Here is a 17,363-nt window from a genome sequence, read left to right as displayed (position 1 = left end):
GCATCTGAGTAAGAACTCTAAGTGCACACCAGATTGTTCGTGGCAGGAAAGGGTAAAAGGCTTAGAATAGTCAGGCAGCCCTAAGGCAGGGGCAGAAGCCAAACCCTGTTTGAGGGAAACAAAGGCAGAATTGGCCTCAGAGGGCCACGGCATGGGGTCAGGCACAGAGAATTGAGTGAGTTCCTGGAGAGGTTTTGTAAGGGAGGCATATCGGGGAATCCACTGTCTGCAAAATCCAGCCATGCCTAAAAACTTCCGGACCTGGTGTGGGGAGCGGGGTCAGGGAAAGCTAAGGATAGCTTGGACGCAGGTGGGAGAAAGTGCACAGGAACCCTGGGAGAAGAGAAAGCCAAGGTATGTGACAGAAGCTTGACAGAGTTGTAGTTTAGAGCAAGAAGCTTTGTGACCCTTATTTGCTAGGGCAGTAAGGAGCACTAAAAAGAGTCAGACAACGAAGGGGAACAGAGGAGTAGATCATCTACATATTGGACTAGTGTGGACCTGGACAGGAAAACAAGGTCAGCAAGGTCTCGGGCTAATGCCTGGGAAAAATATGACGGGCTTTCAGTATAACCCTGGGGCAGTGTGGTCCATGTGTACTGTTGCCCCTTGTAAGAAAAGACAAACAGGAACTGGGAGTCAGGGTGAACCGGGACAGAAAAGAAAGCAGAGCACAAATCAACAACAGTAAAATGAGTTGCATCTGGTGGGACAGAAGCCAGAATTGTCGCTGGATTAGGGACAACGGGAAAGGCAGGTATGACAATGAGGTTAATGGCCCGCAGATCCTGAACAAACCGCCACGATTTACCATCAGCTTTTCAAACTGGGAGGATAGGGGTGTTACAGTGGCTGGAGCAGGGGATAATGATGCCTTGCTCCCGCAGGGCGGTCATGACTGGAGCAATTCCAGCCTCTGCTTCGGGGTTTAAAGGGCATTAAGAAAGGCGAGGCAGAGGTTTGGAGGAATCAACAATAATGCAGATGGGGTCAGTATGTAAATGGCCCACTTCAGACGGGTGAGTTGGCCACAGAGAGGATGGGACCTGTGAAATTAGCCCTGGTCTACACTAGGACTTTAGGTCGAATTTAGCAGCGTTAAATCGATTTAAACCTGCACCCGTCCACACAGTGAAGCCCTTTATTTCGACTTAAAGGGCTCTTAAAATCGATTTCCTTACTCCACCCCTGACAAGTGGATTAGCGCTTAAATCGACGTTCCCAGCTCGAATTTGGGGTACTGTGGACACAATTCGATGGTATTGGCCTCTGGGAGCTATCCCAGAGTGCTCCATTCTGACCGCTCTGGACAGCACTCTCAACTCAGATGCACTGGCCAGGTAAACAGGAAAAGAACCGCGAACTTTTGAATCTCATTTCCTGTTTGGCCAGCGTGGCAAGCTGCAGGTGACCATGCAGAGCTCATCAGCACAGGTGACCATGATGGAGTCCCAGAATCGCAAACGAGCTCCAGCATGGACCGAACGGGAGGTACGGGATCTGATCGCTGTTTGGGGAGAGGAATCCGTGCTATCAGAACTCCATTCCAGTTTTCGAAATGCCAAAACCTTTGTGAAAATCTCCCAGGGCATGAAGGACAGAGGCCATAACAGGGACCCGAAGCAGTGCCGCGTGAAACTGAAGGAGCTGAGGCAAGCCTACCAGAAAACCAGAGAGGCGAACAGCCGCTCTGGGTCAGAGTCCCAAACATGCCGCTTCTATGATGAGCTGCATGCCATTTTAGGGGGTTCAGCCACCACTACCCCAGCCGTGTTGTTTGACTCCTTCAATGGAGATGGAGGCAATACGGAAGCAGGTTTTGGGGACGAAGAAGATGAGGAGGAGGAGGAGGAGGTTGTAGATAGCTCACAGCAAGCAAGCGGAGAAACCGGTTTTCCCGACAGCCAGGAACTGTTTCTCACCCTAGACCTGGAGCCAGTACCCCCCGAACCCACCCAAGGCTGCCTCCTGGACCCAGCAGGCGGAGAAGGGACCTCTGGTGAGTGTACCTTTTAAAATGCTATACATGGTTTAAAAGCAAGCATGTGAAAGGATTACTTTGCCCTGGCATTTGCGGTTCTCCTAGATGTAGTCCTAAAGCCTTTGCAAAAGGTTTCTGGGGAGGGCAGTCTTATTTCGTCCTTCATGGTAGGACACTTTTATCACTCCAGGCCATTAACACATACTCGGGAATCACTGTAGAACAAAGCATTGCAGTGTATGTTTGCTGGCATTCAACCAAAATCCGTTCTTTCTCTCTCTGTGTTATCCTCAGGAGAGTGAGATATAATTCATGGTCACCTGGTTGAAATAGGGTGCTTTTCTTCAGGGACACTCAGTATAGCCCATTCCTGCTGTGCTGTTTGCCTGTGGCTGAACAGAAATGTTCCCCGCTGTTAGCCACAGGGAGCGGGGAGGGTTGAGGGGGTAGTCACGCGGTGGGAGGAGGCAAAATGCGACCTTGTAACGAAAGCACATGTGCTATGTATGTAATGTTAACAGCAAGGTTTACCCTGAAAGAGTGTAGCGACTATTTTATAAAATGTGTCTTTTTAAATACCGCTGTCCCTTTTTTTTTCTCCACCAGCTGGATGTGTTTCAATGATCACAGGATCTTCTCCTTCCCAGAGGCTAGTGAAGCTTAGAAAGAAAAAAAAACGCACTCGAGATGAAATGTTCTCCGAGCTAATGCTGTCCTCCCACACTGACAGAGCACAGACGAATGCGTGGAGGCAAATAATGTCAGAGTGCAGGAAAGCACAAAATGACCGAGAGGAGAGGTGGAGGACTGAAGAGAGTAAGTGGCGGGCTGAAGACAGGGCTGAAGCTCAAATGTGGCGGCAGCGTGATGAGAGGAGGCAGGATTCAATGCTGAGGCTGCTGCAGGACCAAACCAGAATGCTCCAGTGTATGGTTGAGCTGCAGCAAAGGCAGCTGGAGCACAGACTGCCACTGCTGCCCCTCTGTAACCAACCGCCCTCCTCCCCAAGTTCCATAGCCTCCACACCCAGACGCCCAAGAACGCGGTGGGGGGGCCTCCGGCAACCAGCCACTCCACAACAGAGGATTGCCCAAAAAAAAGAAGGCTGTCATTCAATAAATTTTAAAGTTGTAAACTTTTAAAGTGCTGTGCTTAAAGTGCTGTGTGGCATTTTCCTTCCCTCCTCCACCACCCCTCCTGGGATACCTTGGTAGTCATCCCCCTATTTGTGTGATGAATGAATAACGAATGCATGACTGTGAAGCAGCAATGACTTTATTGCCTCTGCAAGCGGTGATTAAAGGGAGGAGGGGAGGGTGGTTAGCTTACAGGGAAGTAGAGTGAACCAAGGGGCGGGGGGTTTCATCAAGGAGAAACAAACAGAACTTTCACACTGTAGCCTGGCCAGTCATGAAACTGGTTTTCAAAGCTTCTCTGATGCGTACCGCGCCCTCCTGAGCTCTTCTAACCGCCCTGGTGTCTGGCTGCGCGTAACCAGCAGCCAGGCGATTTGCCTCAATCTCCCACCCCGCCATAAACGTCTCCCCCTTACTCTCACAGATATTGTGGAGCACACAGCAAGCAGTAATAACAGTGGGAATATTGGTTTCGCTGAGGTCTAAGCGAGTCAGTAAACTGCGCCAGCGCGCCTTTAAACGTCCAAATGCACATTCTACCACCATTCTGCACTTGCTCAGCCTGTAGTTGAACAGCTCCTGACTACTGTCCAGGCTGCCTGTGTACGGCTTCATGAGCCATGGCATTAAGGGGTAGGCTGGGTCCCCAAGGATACATATAGGCATTTCAACATCCCCAACAGTTATTTTCTGGTCTGGGAAGAAAGTCCCTTCCTGCAGCTTTTGAAACAGACCAGAGTTCCTGAAGATGCGAGCGTCATGCACCTTTCCCGGCCATCCCACGTTGATGTTGGTGAAACGTCCCTTGTGATCCACCAGAGCTTGCAGCACTATCGAAAAGTACCCCTTGCGGTTTATGTACTCGCCGGCTTGGTGCTCCGGTGCCAAGATAGGGATATGGGTTCCGTCTATAGCCCCACCACAGTTAGGGAATCCCATTGCAGCAAAGCCATCCACTATGACCTGCACATTTCCCAGGGTCACTACCCTTGATATCAGCAGATCTTTGATTGCGTGAGCTACTTGCATCACAGCAGCCCCAGCAGTAGATTTGCCCACTCCAAATTGATTCCCAACTGACCGGTAGCTGTCTGGCGTTGCAAGCTTCCACAGGGCTATCGCCACTCGCTTCTCAACTGTGAGGGCTGCTCTCATCCTGGTATTCATGCGCTTCAGGGCAGGGGAAAGCAAGTCACAAAGTTCCATGAAAGTGCCCTTACGCATGCGAAAGTTTCGCAGCCACTGGGAATCGTCCCAGACCTGCAACACTATGCGGTCCCACCAGTCTGTGCTTGTTTCCCGAGCCCAGAATCGGCGTTCCACAGCATAAACCTGCCCCATTAGCACCATGATGCATGCATTGGCAGGGCCCATGCTTTCAGAGAAATCTGTGTCCATGCCCTGATCACTCACGGCACCGCGCTGACATCGCCTCCTCGCCCGGTATCGCGTTGCCATGTTCTGGTGCTGCATATACTGCTGGATAATGCGTGTGGTGGTTGATGTGCTCCTAATTGCCAAAATGAGCTCAGCGGCCTCCATGCTTGCCTTGGTATGGCGTCCGCACAGAAAGAAGGCGCGGAACGATTGTCTGCCGTTGCTCTGACGGAGGGAGGGGCGACTGACGACACGGCTTACAGGGTTGGCTTCAGGGAGCTAAAATCAACAAAGGGTGTGCCTGTACATCAAGGAGTATTTCAGGCAGGACTGCACGGAGGGTTCCAATAAGAAATGGTGCACCAAAGTTATCGTTCTTATTGGAACAAGGACGTTAGCCTGGCCTCTGATTGATACATGGCTAGATTAACCTCGCTGCGCCTTCTCTGTGACTGACTGCAGTGTGATCTAGACAGGGGAGGAGGAAAATGAGTCCAAAACAAATCTGGTCTATTTCTTGTTCTGACCCACTCCATCGATCCTTTACATCTTTGGCTGGCAGCAGACAAAAAAGGCGCGAAATGATTGTCTGCCCTTGCTTTCACGGGGGGAGGGAGGGTGGGAACGGGGTCCTGACGATATGTACCCAGAACCACCCGCGACAATGTTTTAGCCCCATCAGGCATTGGGATATCAACCCAGAATTCCAATGGGCAGCGGAGACTGCGGGAACTGTGGGATAGCTACCCACAGTGCAACGCTCCAGAAGTCGACGCTTGCCTCGGTACTGTGGAAGCGCTCCGCCGAGTTAATGCACTTAATGCACTTAGAGCATTTTCTGTGGGGACACACACACTCGAATATATAAAACCGATTTAAAAAAAACCGACTTCTATAAATTCGACCTAATTTCGTAGTGTAGACATACCCTTAGATGTTCAAGGTACGGGTCCAATGGGCAGCAGGGGACCAGAGTGGAAAGGGGACTTTCAGACAGCAGGGAGGCTACAGAATCACTCAGAGAGGACTGGGGGATTTGTAAGTAGACACCATTCGGGGAACGGTAGATGGTACAGCCAAGTTTACATAACAGGTCCCAACCCAAAAGGTTCACCAGAGTGGAATCCGAGAGGAGGAATGCATGGTCCGCGGAAAGGGGACCAACCTGAACTGTTAGAGGTTTTGAAAGGGGATAAGGGGTTGGGACTCCCCTAATGCCCACAGTGGATATGGTTTTTTTCGGAGTGGGGAACCTCAGGCAGGTCAGCAGTATGAACTGCAGAGAGCGAAGCTCCCGTATCAACAAGGAAAGGGAGAGAAAGATCATTAATAGTCAAAACACATTCACCCGTGGGAGTGAGAGGTAGTCAAGGAGCTAAAATTTCCTGAGGTTCCCTGGTGTTCTGTCATTGCTGTGGGACAAAGTAAGTCTGGGGACTGTCGGGCTGTGCCGACAGGGTGTCTAGCTGGTTGTTTACAGAGCTATTAGGCCGGCACAGACACTCTTTTTCCAATATCCGGGTTGTTTACAGTAATTACAAACACCCCTAAAACCCAAAAATCCAGTTCCACGGCCCCTCCCGTGACCAGGTCCCCCTCCCGGGTACTGTTTACCTTACCCTGAATAATGCTGTATTTGCAGGGCCATTAACTTTTGGGAAGATTGTTCCTCCTTGCCCTTTTGAGTGAGATGGCAGTGTTCTGCCACTGATTGCAATTTATCCATGGTTTCAGTTTCCCACCCAACACCTATTTGCTTTAGCACACTGCCAACAGCAGGTAGGAGGCCATTAACAAACGCATGAGCCAGGGCGCCCTTCCCATTTTCACCGGGTTGCTGTATACCAGAATGTTGCAGAAAAACATCAGCCAGTCGGGTGTGATAGTCACTCGGACTTTCTCCCTGTCACTGTTTACAGCAACGTATGGCTGTCCAGTTTGTTTTTGGAGTCCATACTCGAGGGATGGCCTCATGTAGGTTTTTAGCTCGGTCTTTACACTTTTTCCGGTATTCAGCGTCAGGACCGGTGTCTGGTAAAGTTGAATGGCGCTCACTGATGGGCCAATTGGCTGCTGTGAGCCATTTTCCATGCTCGCTAGGGGTTACAAGTAGCTTGCACAGCTGCAGGAGGTCTGCCGCATAGGTGCCGCACACTAACAAAAATTCCATAGGTGCCGCACACTAACAAAAATTCCTCTGCAAATGTGGTAGGATTTTCCAGGTGCTTTGGAAAGCCTTTTACAATTGAAAGGAGCTCTGTATGAGTCCAGGGTTTATAGCTCCAAGTGGGACCCTCTTGTTGGCCCCCAGTATGTAGGATTCAGAGGCGAGCCTGGATAGGTTTAGAGCCAGAGCGTAAGTGTTGAGCCCAATCAGTGTCCAGGCTATCTTTGTATGTATGGGGAAAAACAGAGGAGTCAGGCAGACTGGAGGGTTTCGGGGAAATGGGGGGGGTTTTCTTTACGGGTCTGAGTGGTACTGGAGGAGTGGGCCTGGGCGGTATTGGATGATCCGGACTGGTCTGAACTGGAGACCCCTGGGGAGTTGTTGTGACCGCCTACTGATCCAATGCAAGGACACCAGGCCAATTAATGCATCTTCCTCATCATCATCCCCAGAATTTAACAAGGGGTTTTCTTTGTCCTTTCCCACAATGAGATGGGAGTATGAAGGGGGATGGGATCGATCCTGGTTTTCTCAGAGAACAGGATAAAGGGGAGCGCTCGGTCTGGCAGCAGGAGAGGAGGCTTCTAATAAAGCTTTTAACTTATCATTTGAATCTTTGAGAGAGGCAAGTTTTGATTCTGTCCACCTGTGATTTGCCTCTTCCCACCACTGCATGAAACAATCAACCTCTCCTTTTGCCAATTTAGTTTTAGGTTGGCTGAGTTTGTCTTTTAAGACGTCTACTCAGTCTTTGTCCCAAGATCCTAACAGTGGCCACTGAATTTTGAGATTCTCCTGAGTTATCCTAGACCATTTTTCCAGAAATTTACAGGAGTCCGGACCCTTCCTAAAATACATAAAATGAGCCGGTGTTCCTTTAGCGAACTGTCCCGACTTAGACGTCTGGTTACCCATACAGGAGGACTTTCCTTCTTGTGTGATTGGTGTGTAAAGTCGGGTTCGTCAGAGCGATGCCCGGTGCAACACACAAAAGGAGCCCACAGGCTACTGCCTCAATCACCCTTGCTTTCATACCAAGGGTTTTACCCAATGCGCGGTGCGGCTGCGATTGTGCAGATTTCACTCACTCAGACCGTGGGGACAGGAACCTTTTGGTCAGCCGATCCCCGGACGGAGACGGCGCCCAGACTCAAACACACCACAGGGAGGATGGATAGACACAGAGACAAGACAGTCCTCAGACTGGACAAAACACAGAAATAATTACCTGACCAGATTCCTGATGTCAGATCCCGGGATTCCTACCATAACAGAGTGGGAACCAACAGGTTCGATGGCGTAGACTTCACTGTGGTCATGCACCCTTCCGTTCTGGCGGAGGACCACTCGGGCCAAATGCCCAGGTGCCGGCTTGCCACGGCCATCCTAAGAACCGTCAGGAGTCACACGAGCCCAGTGAAGACTGTTGCCATCTCGGTGGGACCTCCAAATTGTCAAAGTCAGATTCAAGACTCACTGAATTTGTCAGACCACTCTTTTCAGAGTAACAGCCGTGTTAGTCTGTATTCGCAAAAAGAAAAGGAGTACTTGTAGTCTCTAAGGTGCCACAAGTACTCCTTTCCTTCAGACCACTCTGTTTATTAGCAAAGCGCTTTGCCAATGCACCCAGATATATGTGAGCCCCCTGCAAAAGCTCAAGCTAACTTATTTATACAGATAAGCCAAAGCCAATTTAACATAGGAGACAAAAGGAAGCAGAAACTGACAAATATACATACATATCCTATTTGCATACTAACATTTACCAATCTCCTAGCTCAGTAGGAGCTCTAAGTTAATTAGTTTGAGGACCCATTGTCTCACATTCCTTAATGTTTCTCTTCCTGACAACTATATTTTAACAAACCTTTCAAGCAGCATTTCTTTAATGAATTATAATTTCAATACGATTCATTCTACTTTCACACCTGCTTCTCAAAGCAAGTTTCTCTGTATTTGTACAGTTCATGATAAATCCGGAAAATAGATAATCTTTTTCTCTAAGTAAGTTTCCATCTCCGCCTTTCATTCTGCAAAATTCTTTCACTCAAAACTTGAAACAGTTCATGCTGGGAGATGTTACATAAGGGGCCAGCACACCCTCAAGCTAGGTCCTAAGTTATTCATTAAGATATGGATGGAAGCACTGAAAAGGAAGGTGAGGGCATCTGAAGGGGGAGCTTGACTGCAGACCCCTGAATGCCATGGAGTGAAGAGACCCTTACAGCTTACCCTTGTTGGAGCAAGATATTCAACTTCTGAGCAGTTTCAAAAATTAAATATATACCTTATGAGTCAAGTTTTGACCTAATTTATGGCCAAGTTTAAAAAAAAAAAAAACAGTAGTTCGCTAATTATACTGAGCAGTGCTTAAATGACCCACTACAGAGCGACACAAACACAGGGATCATTAGATTTTGTCAAGTCTACTCTAACAGCTGTATATTTTCTAACTTCAGTGTGCCTTGTGGTAAAATTTACTCAGTTCATTAAACAGTCAGAAAACAAAAGGAAAAAAAAAATCAAGAGGTCCAAGACTTCTAGCTGACACCAGCTTGCATTGATCTGCATATAAATTACACAACAATACTCCAGTCAAGGTGAAGATGACGACACTGGCCTACTTGTACTCTGGTTTCCCAACCCAAGAGAGCAGAGAGAAGAGAGTGAAGAGAACATCTTCCTTTCCCAAATTATGAAGGTTCATCTCTGGGTTGAAAGAATATATTCATAAGAAGGCATGAGTGTGTGTGGAGAATCAAACATTCAGCTACAAAATGCCTGCACATTTTAATTTTAAAAAACTGGATACCTGTGCACCAGGTGCAAGAAAGTTAAGCAAGGGTCTCTCATCACTAGATCCCATATCAGTGCCTGAAAAAGCTTAAAAGCCTGTAAGCTTGTAATGATTAAGCACCTTAATAAATCTTTCCCACAGATTTTAGGAGCCCATCTCTCATGCTTTGCTAGTTTTTGAGATTAAGATCCTTAGGTCTACATCCCTCAGGGGTATGAAAAATCCACACTCCCAAGAACCGTAGCTATGCCAATCTAACCCGAAGTGTAGACAGTGCTAGGTGGATGGAAGAATTCTTCCACTGACCTAGCTACCGACTCTTGGGGAGGAGAATTACCTACACCAACAGGAGAACCCCTCACATCAGCATAGCTGTGTCACTACATTTTAAGTGTAGACATACCCTTAGACAAGCATTTAGGTATGTGGCTAAAGTGATTTACTGAATCAGGTCTTAAGAGCTAAATGGAAAATGTAAACAAACCACTTCTCTCCTCCTCCCCCCGCAAAAAACCCCACATTTTTAGGAATCCTGCCCCTGCTTTAAAAACAGCCAGAGAGATTAACCAAAAGGTGCCTTAAAATTACTGGCTATTTACCATTCAATAAAGTAGTTAAGATTAGGTTGAAACTAAAGGAAAAAATAAGATGCTTATCAGACTGATTTTAAAGGTAGATTATATCTAAAAATCTGTCAGGGCTAGAACTGATTTACCCCAGCTTTGCAATTGCAAAGAAAAAGTCTTTAATTTCTACCTATGGCAGTTCACGTTATCAGACTAACATTCAAGCAAGCAATTTTTTTAAAAAACAAAAGGTAAGATGGAAAATGTTTCAGCAGAGTTCAGTTTACTTCCTCCCCCTCAAAAAATTTACATATTCAAAAAATATCTTGCGAAGTCTGGAGAGCAGTAGTTAACGGAACTAGCCAGTCCCCCATGCCATGTAATCCATCAGTCATTATCACCCCAACCTGAATTATACCTCCCACCCAGTCTTAATTTTGATCTTCTCCCCAACTATGATGTTGGACGTATATGTTGAGCCTATGTGAAGTTTTGAAAGGATGGAGTTTCAGGGTACACTCCCACAGGATTCTATAAATTCCAACTAGGTGACATGTTGAGGGAGCAGAGTAACACTTTATAAATATAACTGGAAAGATTGATCTGTTTGATGTTATCAAGTGTGTCAATTATATAGTGTAAGTTTATGAAGGGCCACAGAGAATACGCCAAAATTAAGAAATATTTTTCTGCACACACCCAGCCAACCATTCCGCCATCTACGACCAAGATGCTGTCCTATTTCTTAGCTTACATTAATTGACTAACAAGAAGAGACAACTGGTGCAGTGTACTCATTTTATAACATAATAGCAAGAGTTACTACTTTTTTTTTTAATAGTGCTTGTAGAAGTTGTACAATCATGCACAATCAGAATTAAAAAGTGAGATAAGGCAGGACAAAAGAACAAGAGGTTTTTAAGTGACTAGTTAAAGGAGTATCAATTCCCATTTAGCTGATCACGTTCCAGTTTCATGCTACCTCGTTTGTGCAACAGGAAGTCATGTCAGAGTTAAGCAACATCATAGATTCCAACGCAAGGGACCATTGTGAACATCTAGTCCAACTTCTCGTATAACAGGGACCACAGAGTTTAGCCAAAATAATCCCTAGAGCATCTCTTTTAGAAAAACATCCAATCTTGATTTAAAAATTGTCTGTGGAGAATACACCATGATCCTTGGTAAATTGCTCCAATAGTTAATTACTCTGTTAAAAATGTATGCCTTATTTCCAGTCTGAATTTATCAAGCTTCAACTTCCAGCTACTCTTATACCTTTCTCTGCTAGACAGAAGAGCTCATTATTAAATATTTGTTCCCCATGTAGATACTTATAGACTGTAAAAAGTCACTCCTTAAATCTTCTAACTAGATTGCGCTTTTTGAGTATCACTGTATGGCCAATCCTTTAATCGCTCTCATGGCTCTTCTCTGAACCTCTTCCAATTTATCAAACACATTTCTTGAATACAAGGCACCTGAATTCGCACCAGAACTCGACACAGCTTTCTAGCAGCGGTCGCACCAGTGCCAAATTCAGAGGTAAACTAACCTCTCTACTCCTACTTGAGTTCCCCTGTTTATGCATCCCTGGATCACATCAGCTTTTTAGCCACAGTGTCACACTGGGAGCTCATGTTCAGTTAATTATCCACCACGACTCAAATCTTTTTCATAGTCACTGCTTACCAGGATACAGTCACCCAAATCAGATATTGCCACAGTTCAGGGGAACTGCACCTGTATCTCCCCTCAGTCGTCCAGCAAAGGCACCTTCTCGCAAGTTTCCAACTCCCGGGTCATTGCCTTACTTGGGTGGAGACCCACATCTCTCTCCCTTCTGACTGGGCTATTTCCAGGCTACACAGTTCCCTGACTACCCTGCGTCACTCCCAACAGACACAAGCTTCACAATATACCTTGTAATAGACCCAGGCCAGTTGGGAACAACAGAGTAGCAGAAGGCAGATATACTGGCCACTGGATTAACAGTTTTCTGTTCCCTGACTGACCAGAGCAGGGGCTACTTCAGGCTAACGAGAACACCTGACTTCAATTAACCTGCAAAGAGTCAGGTGAGGCCATTAAGCTAATGTGACCACTTGACTCTAAGGCCCCCTCTGATAATATAAAAGGGCTCACACCAGTCAGGCAGAGAGGAGCCAGAGGAGAGGAAGTGCTGCTGAAGGGCTGGTTAATGAAGACACCCTCAAGTCATTGGTAAGGGAGCCCTAAGGCAAGGATGAAGAAGGGAGAAACAGGAGAGCTGTGGGGAAGTGGCCCAGGGAAAGGTAGCAACTCTGGCAGTAAAAGGTTGGCTGCCAACAGCTGCTACCATTAGGGTCCCTGGGCCGGAACCCAGAGTAAAGGGCAGTCCCGGGTTCCCCGCAACCCACCACTACAGAAACACCTCCTGGAAGGGGAAAACAGGCCCCTGTCAGGACAGGAGGCTAAACTGTTTTGGTATGAGGCCGTAGGAGCAACGGAGACTGTGGGAACTCTCTCATCAACCTCCATTGCTGGCTTATGATGAAAAGGGCTCAGCAGACTGTATCCCTGGCCCTAGAGAGAGAAGGGCTACATGGAGGGTTGCAGTGAGCTTCTGTAGCTAGCATAAACCGCATGGAAGCGCGGGACTCACAGGGACAAGGTCAGAGCTCTGCCACAACCTGCTTGCTTTCTCTTCAGAGACAGTTAACGGTGTGACTGTGCCAAGTTATAGATACCATGAAGCTCTTTTTATGCAAGCCTATTTTATTCTCAAGATAAAAGGACTACAGAGAAGACATACTAAAAATGATAAAAAGAATCTACCATGCTCATAAGTTTACCAGAGATCACTCCAACTCTAAGACTCTGGCAGGAGCAGTCCTTCAAAATCCCACTCAAGGGGCTTCTTCTATGGTCACAATTCCTGTGATAGGATGCACCAGGCCCTTTAAGGCCCCTACCACATTCTGCCCCAGGAAAGGAGAAGTGAAGGGGTCCTCTAGAAAGGTTGCTGTATGTAGGGTCCCTGGGTTGGGACCTGGAGCCGTGGGAAGGCCTGGGTCCTCCCAGCAGCCAGTGCTGGAGTGGCCTAAGCCCCGGAAAGGTAACATGGCTAGTTTAAAAGACCAAGAAGAGGGGCTAGATTTAAAAGGTCCTAGAGACAGAGCTGAAGGCCCTGGTGAGGATAAACTGACAGTTCCAGAGGCACTCTTTACTAAGCCCTGGGAAGGGGATAAGTTTCTTTTAGAAACCTAAGCAGAAGGCTGGACTTAAAGGAGCCCACGAGGGGCTGAAGAGAGAAGGCACCCTCAGAAAGGAGAGTCTGTGTCCAGTCTGAGCCAGGGAATTGGAAGACTTTTGTTTGTGTTTGTTTTGGACTTGAGTACCCCAAAAGGGGTTTGGTTATCCATTTTAAAAACTGAGACTTAGCCAGAGAGTTGAACCTACATGGGCCACCAGAACCGAAAGTGTGTACAGGACTGCACCCGCCTGAAAGGAGGTGCTCATGAGAGGTGAGTGCACCGTCACAGTTCTTGACAGCGAGAAACATTACCCATCATCAGACGTCAACAACCTTACTCAACAATGTTGTTCATTTCCTGTAACAGTTCCACTGGCCAGAATTTTGCAAGTACTATGGTGGAAGCAAACAAACTTTGCCTCCTATACAACTCTACATGTTGCAGACTTGTACCACTAATACATCTAGCTAACTTCCCTTCTCCTTCATCCGCTGCAAGTCATGACAGTATCACGGTGGCTTGTGACAGTGCAGCGTGCATTTAGTGTCAATGACTGACTACAACTGAAGATTCAGAGGGGTAGCTGTGTTAGTTTGGATCTGTAAAAGCGGCAAAGAGTCCTGTGGCACCTTATAGACTAACAGACGTATTGGAGCATAAGCTTTTGTGGGTGAATACCCACTTCGTTGGATGCATGTAGTGGAAATTTCCAGACGCAGGTATAAATATGCAAGCAAGAATCAGGCTAGGGATAAGAAGGTGAGTTCAATCAGCGAGGATGAGGCCCTCTTCTAGCAACTGAGGTGTGAAATCCAAGGGAGGAGAAACTGCTTTTGTAATTGGCTAGTCATTCACGGTCTTTGTTTAATCCTGAGCTGATATGTCAAATTTGCAAATGAACTGAAGCTCAGCAGTTTCTCTTTGAAGTCTGGTCCTGAAGTTTTTTTGCTGCAGGATAGCTTCTTTTAAATCTGCTATTGTGTGTCCAGCGAGGTTGAAGTGTTCTCCTACAGGTTTTTGTATATTATCATTCCTAATATCTGATTTGTGTCCATTTATCCTTTTACGTAGGGACTGTCCAGTTTGGCCGACGTACATAGCAGGGTGGCATTGCTGGCACATGATGGCGTATATTGCATTGGAGGACATGCAGGTGAATGAACCAGTGATGGTGTGACTGATTTGGTTAGGTCCTGTGATGGTGTCGCTGATATAGGTATGTGGGCAGAGTTGGCATCAAGGTTTGTTGTATGGATTGGTTCCTGAGTTAGAGTTACTATGGTGCAGTGTGTAGTTGCCGGTGAGAATATGCTTCAGGTTGGCAGGTTGTCTGTGGGCAAGGACTGGCCTGCCTCCCAAGGCCTGTGAAAAAGTGAGGGACTGTTGTCCAGGATGAGTTGTAGATGACTGATGATGCGTTGGAGAAGTTTTAGCTGAGGACTGTATGTGATGGCCAGTGGAGTTCTGTTGGTTTCCTTCTTGGGCTGGTTTTTCAGCAGGTGGCTTCTGGGTACACATCTGGCTCTGTTAATCTGTTTCCTTATTTCCCCTCATAGGTAGTTTTGAGAATGCTTGAAGATCTTGTAGGTGTTGGTCTCTGTCTGAGGGGTTGGAACAAATGCAGTTGTACCTCAGCGCTCGGCTGTAGACAATGGATCGTGTGGTGTGTCCAGGGTGGAAGCTGGGAGGCATGAAGGTAGTCATAGCGGTTGGTGGGTTTTCCGTATAGGGTGGCGTTAACGTGACCGTCACTTATTTGCACCTTGGTGTCTAGGAAGTGGACCTCCTGTGTAGATTGGTCCATGCTGAGGTTGATGGTGGCGTGAAAGCTGTTGCAATCATGGTGGAATTCTTCCAGGGTTTCCTTCCCATGGGTCCAGATGATGAAGAGGTCATCAATGTAACATAGGTAGAGAAGGGGCATGAGTGGACGAGAGCTGAGGAAGGTTGTTCCATGTCAGCCATAAAAATGTTGGCATATTGTGGGGCCATGCGGGTGCCCATAGCGGTGCCACTGGTCTGGAGGTATATATTGTCACCAATTTTGAAATAACTGTGCGTGAGGATAAAGTTACAGAGCTCAGCAACCAGTTGTGTTGTGACATCATCAGGGATACTGTTCCTAACAGCTTGTATTCCATCTGTGTGTGGGATGTTTGTGTAGAGAGCCTCTACATCCATCATGGCTAGGATTGCGTTTTCTGGAAGATCACCAATGCATTGTAGTGTTCTCAGGAAATCAGTGGTGTCACAGAGATAGCTGGGAGTGCTATTGGCGTAGGGCCTGAGTAGGGAGTCCACATATCCGGACAGTCCTCCAGTGAGAGTGCCAATGCCCGAGATGATGGGGCGTCCAGGGTTTCCGGCTTTGTGGATCTTCGGTAGTAGACAGAATAACCCCGGTCGGGACTCTAAGGGTATGTTGATTTGTTCCTGTGTTAGTGTAGGGAGTATCCTGAGTAGATAGTGCAGTTTCTTCGAGTATTCCTCAGTGAGATCTGAGGAAAGTGGCCTGTAGAATTTGGTATTGGAGAATTGTCTGGCAGCCTCCTTTTGGTAGTCAGACCTGTTCATGATGACACCACCACCTCGTTTATCAGCCTCTTTGATCATAATGTCAGGGTTGTTTCTGAGGCTATGGATGGCATTGTGTTCTGCACAACTTAGGTTATGAGGCAAGCGATGCTGTTTTTCCACAATTTCTGCCTGTGCACATCGGCGGAAGCATTCTATATATAGGTCCAGACTGTCGTTTCGACCCTCAGAAGGAGCCCATGTGGAGTTGTTCTTCTTGTGCTATTGGTGGGAGGGTATCAGTGTGCTCTTCAGTGTTATCTTGCAAGTATTCTTTGAGTCGGAGACAGCAAAAGTAGGCTTCCAGATCACTGAAGAACTGTATCATGTTTGGGGGGTGGCGGGGCAGAAAGAGTCCCTGAGATAGAACAGACTCTTCTGCTGGGCTGAGTGTGTAGCTGGATAGATTGAGGATATTGCTGGGTGAGTTGGGGTACCACTGTTGTGGCCCCGTGTGGCAGGTAGGATTTTAGACAGCTTACAGTCCTTTTTCCTTTGGAGAGAGGTGAAGTGTGTAATGTAGATCTCCTGTATTATTTTAGTAAAGTCCGTTTGTATGGAAGGTTGGTTATTTATGAGAGTCTCCAGGTTGGAGAGCTCTTTTTTGATGTTTTCCTGTTTGCTGTATAGGATGCTGATCAGGTAGTTCCTCAGTTTCTTTGATAGTGTATGCCATAATCTCTCACTGTGGTCTGTGTAGTATGTAGATAGGAATGGATTTTTCACCTTCAGTCCGTTTGGTATGATGTCCATCCGTTTGCATTTGGAAAGGAAGATGATATCGGTCTGTATCTGTGCAAGTTGCTTCATGAGGTTGATGGATTTCCACTCCATATGGCTAAATGCAGTGCCTTGCATGGTGTCAAGCATCAGAGGGGTAGCCGTATTAGTCTGGATCTGTAAAAGCGGCAAAGAGTCCTGTGGCACCGTATAGACTAACAGACGCATTGGAGCATAAGCTTTCATGGGTGAATCCCCACTTCGTCGGATGCATGTAGTGGAAATTTCCAGAGACAGGTATAAATATGCAAGCAAGAATCAGGCTAGGGACAACGAACCTTCAATAGAGTGGTGTGCCAGCAAGACAGCACGCTTCTTTTGGCCCTCCGAAATGCAAGGAAACATGAAACGGTCCACCTCTAGAGTGAAATGACACAGAGAAACAGGAGTTTTCTTTCTTAGCAGTTGGCTCAAGCAATAGTGATCACTTTCAGATCACAGAGTAAAACTCACTTCTATTTCAGCTTTCCCACCACCACAACAAATAAAATAAAAAAATAAGTGGGATGGGGAGTAGGAATGAGGAGGAGACATTAAAAAAATCACGTCTGCCTCAAGGTAGAGAGAGAAAACTAGACTAGGTTTACGCTTTATAAAAAAGTCACCTGAATGTAAGGAGTTCACATACTATAATGATGAACACAGTATAAAAGGCATAAATAGCTAATTAGATGTGGTGGCACTAGCCTCATGCTAAGAAAAAACAGAAAGGACAATCAATACATATAGAGCCTGCATACCTTAAAAGA

At 46.9% G+C, this 17,363-nt stretch overlaps 2 protein-coding genes across 5 annotated transcripts in view; one reads left to right on the top strand and one right to left on the bottom strand.

Annotated features, from left to right (window-relative positions):
* The window catches only part of CD2AP (CD2 associated protein), a 158,567-nt gene that overhangs the window by 94,268 nt on the left and 46,936 nt on the right, over positions 1-17,363 (bottom strand). The window lies entirely within an intron of this gene.
* LOC140908186 (uncharacterized) lies at positions 1,444-6,183 on the top strand. The gene is made up of 3 exons (XM_073335149.1): positions 1,444-1,999; positions 2,588-2,797; positions 6,137-6,183. The coding sequence occupies exons 1-3, from the start codon at positions 1,444-1,446 to the stop codon at positions 6,181-6,183; spliced, it is 813 nt and encodes a 270-aa protein (XP_073191250.1).

This window comes from Lepidochelys kempii, chromosome 3 (assembly GCF_965140265.1).
Source record: "Lepidochelys kempii isolate rLepKem1 chromosome 3, rLepKem1.hap2, whole genome shotgun sequence".
In the NCBI taxonomy this organism is placed as follows: domain Eukaryota; kingdom Metazoa; phylum Chordata; order Testudines; family Cheloniidae; genus Lepidochelys; species Lepidochelys kempii.
Note: the sequence above shows the minus strand (reverse complement) of the source record. Positions and strands in the feature narration are given on the sequence as shown.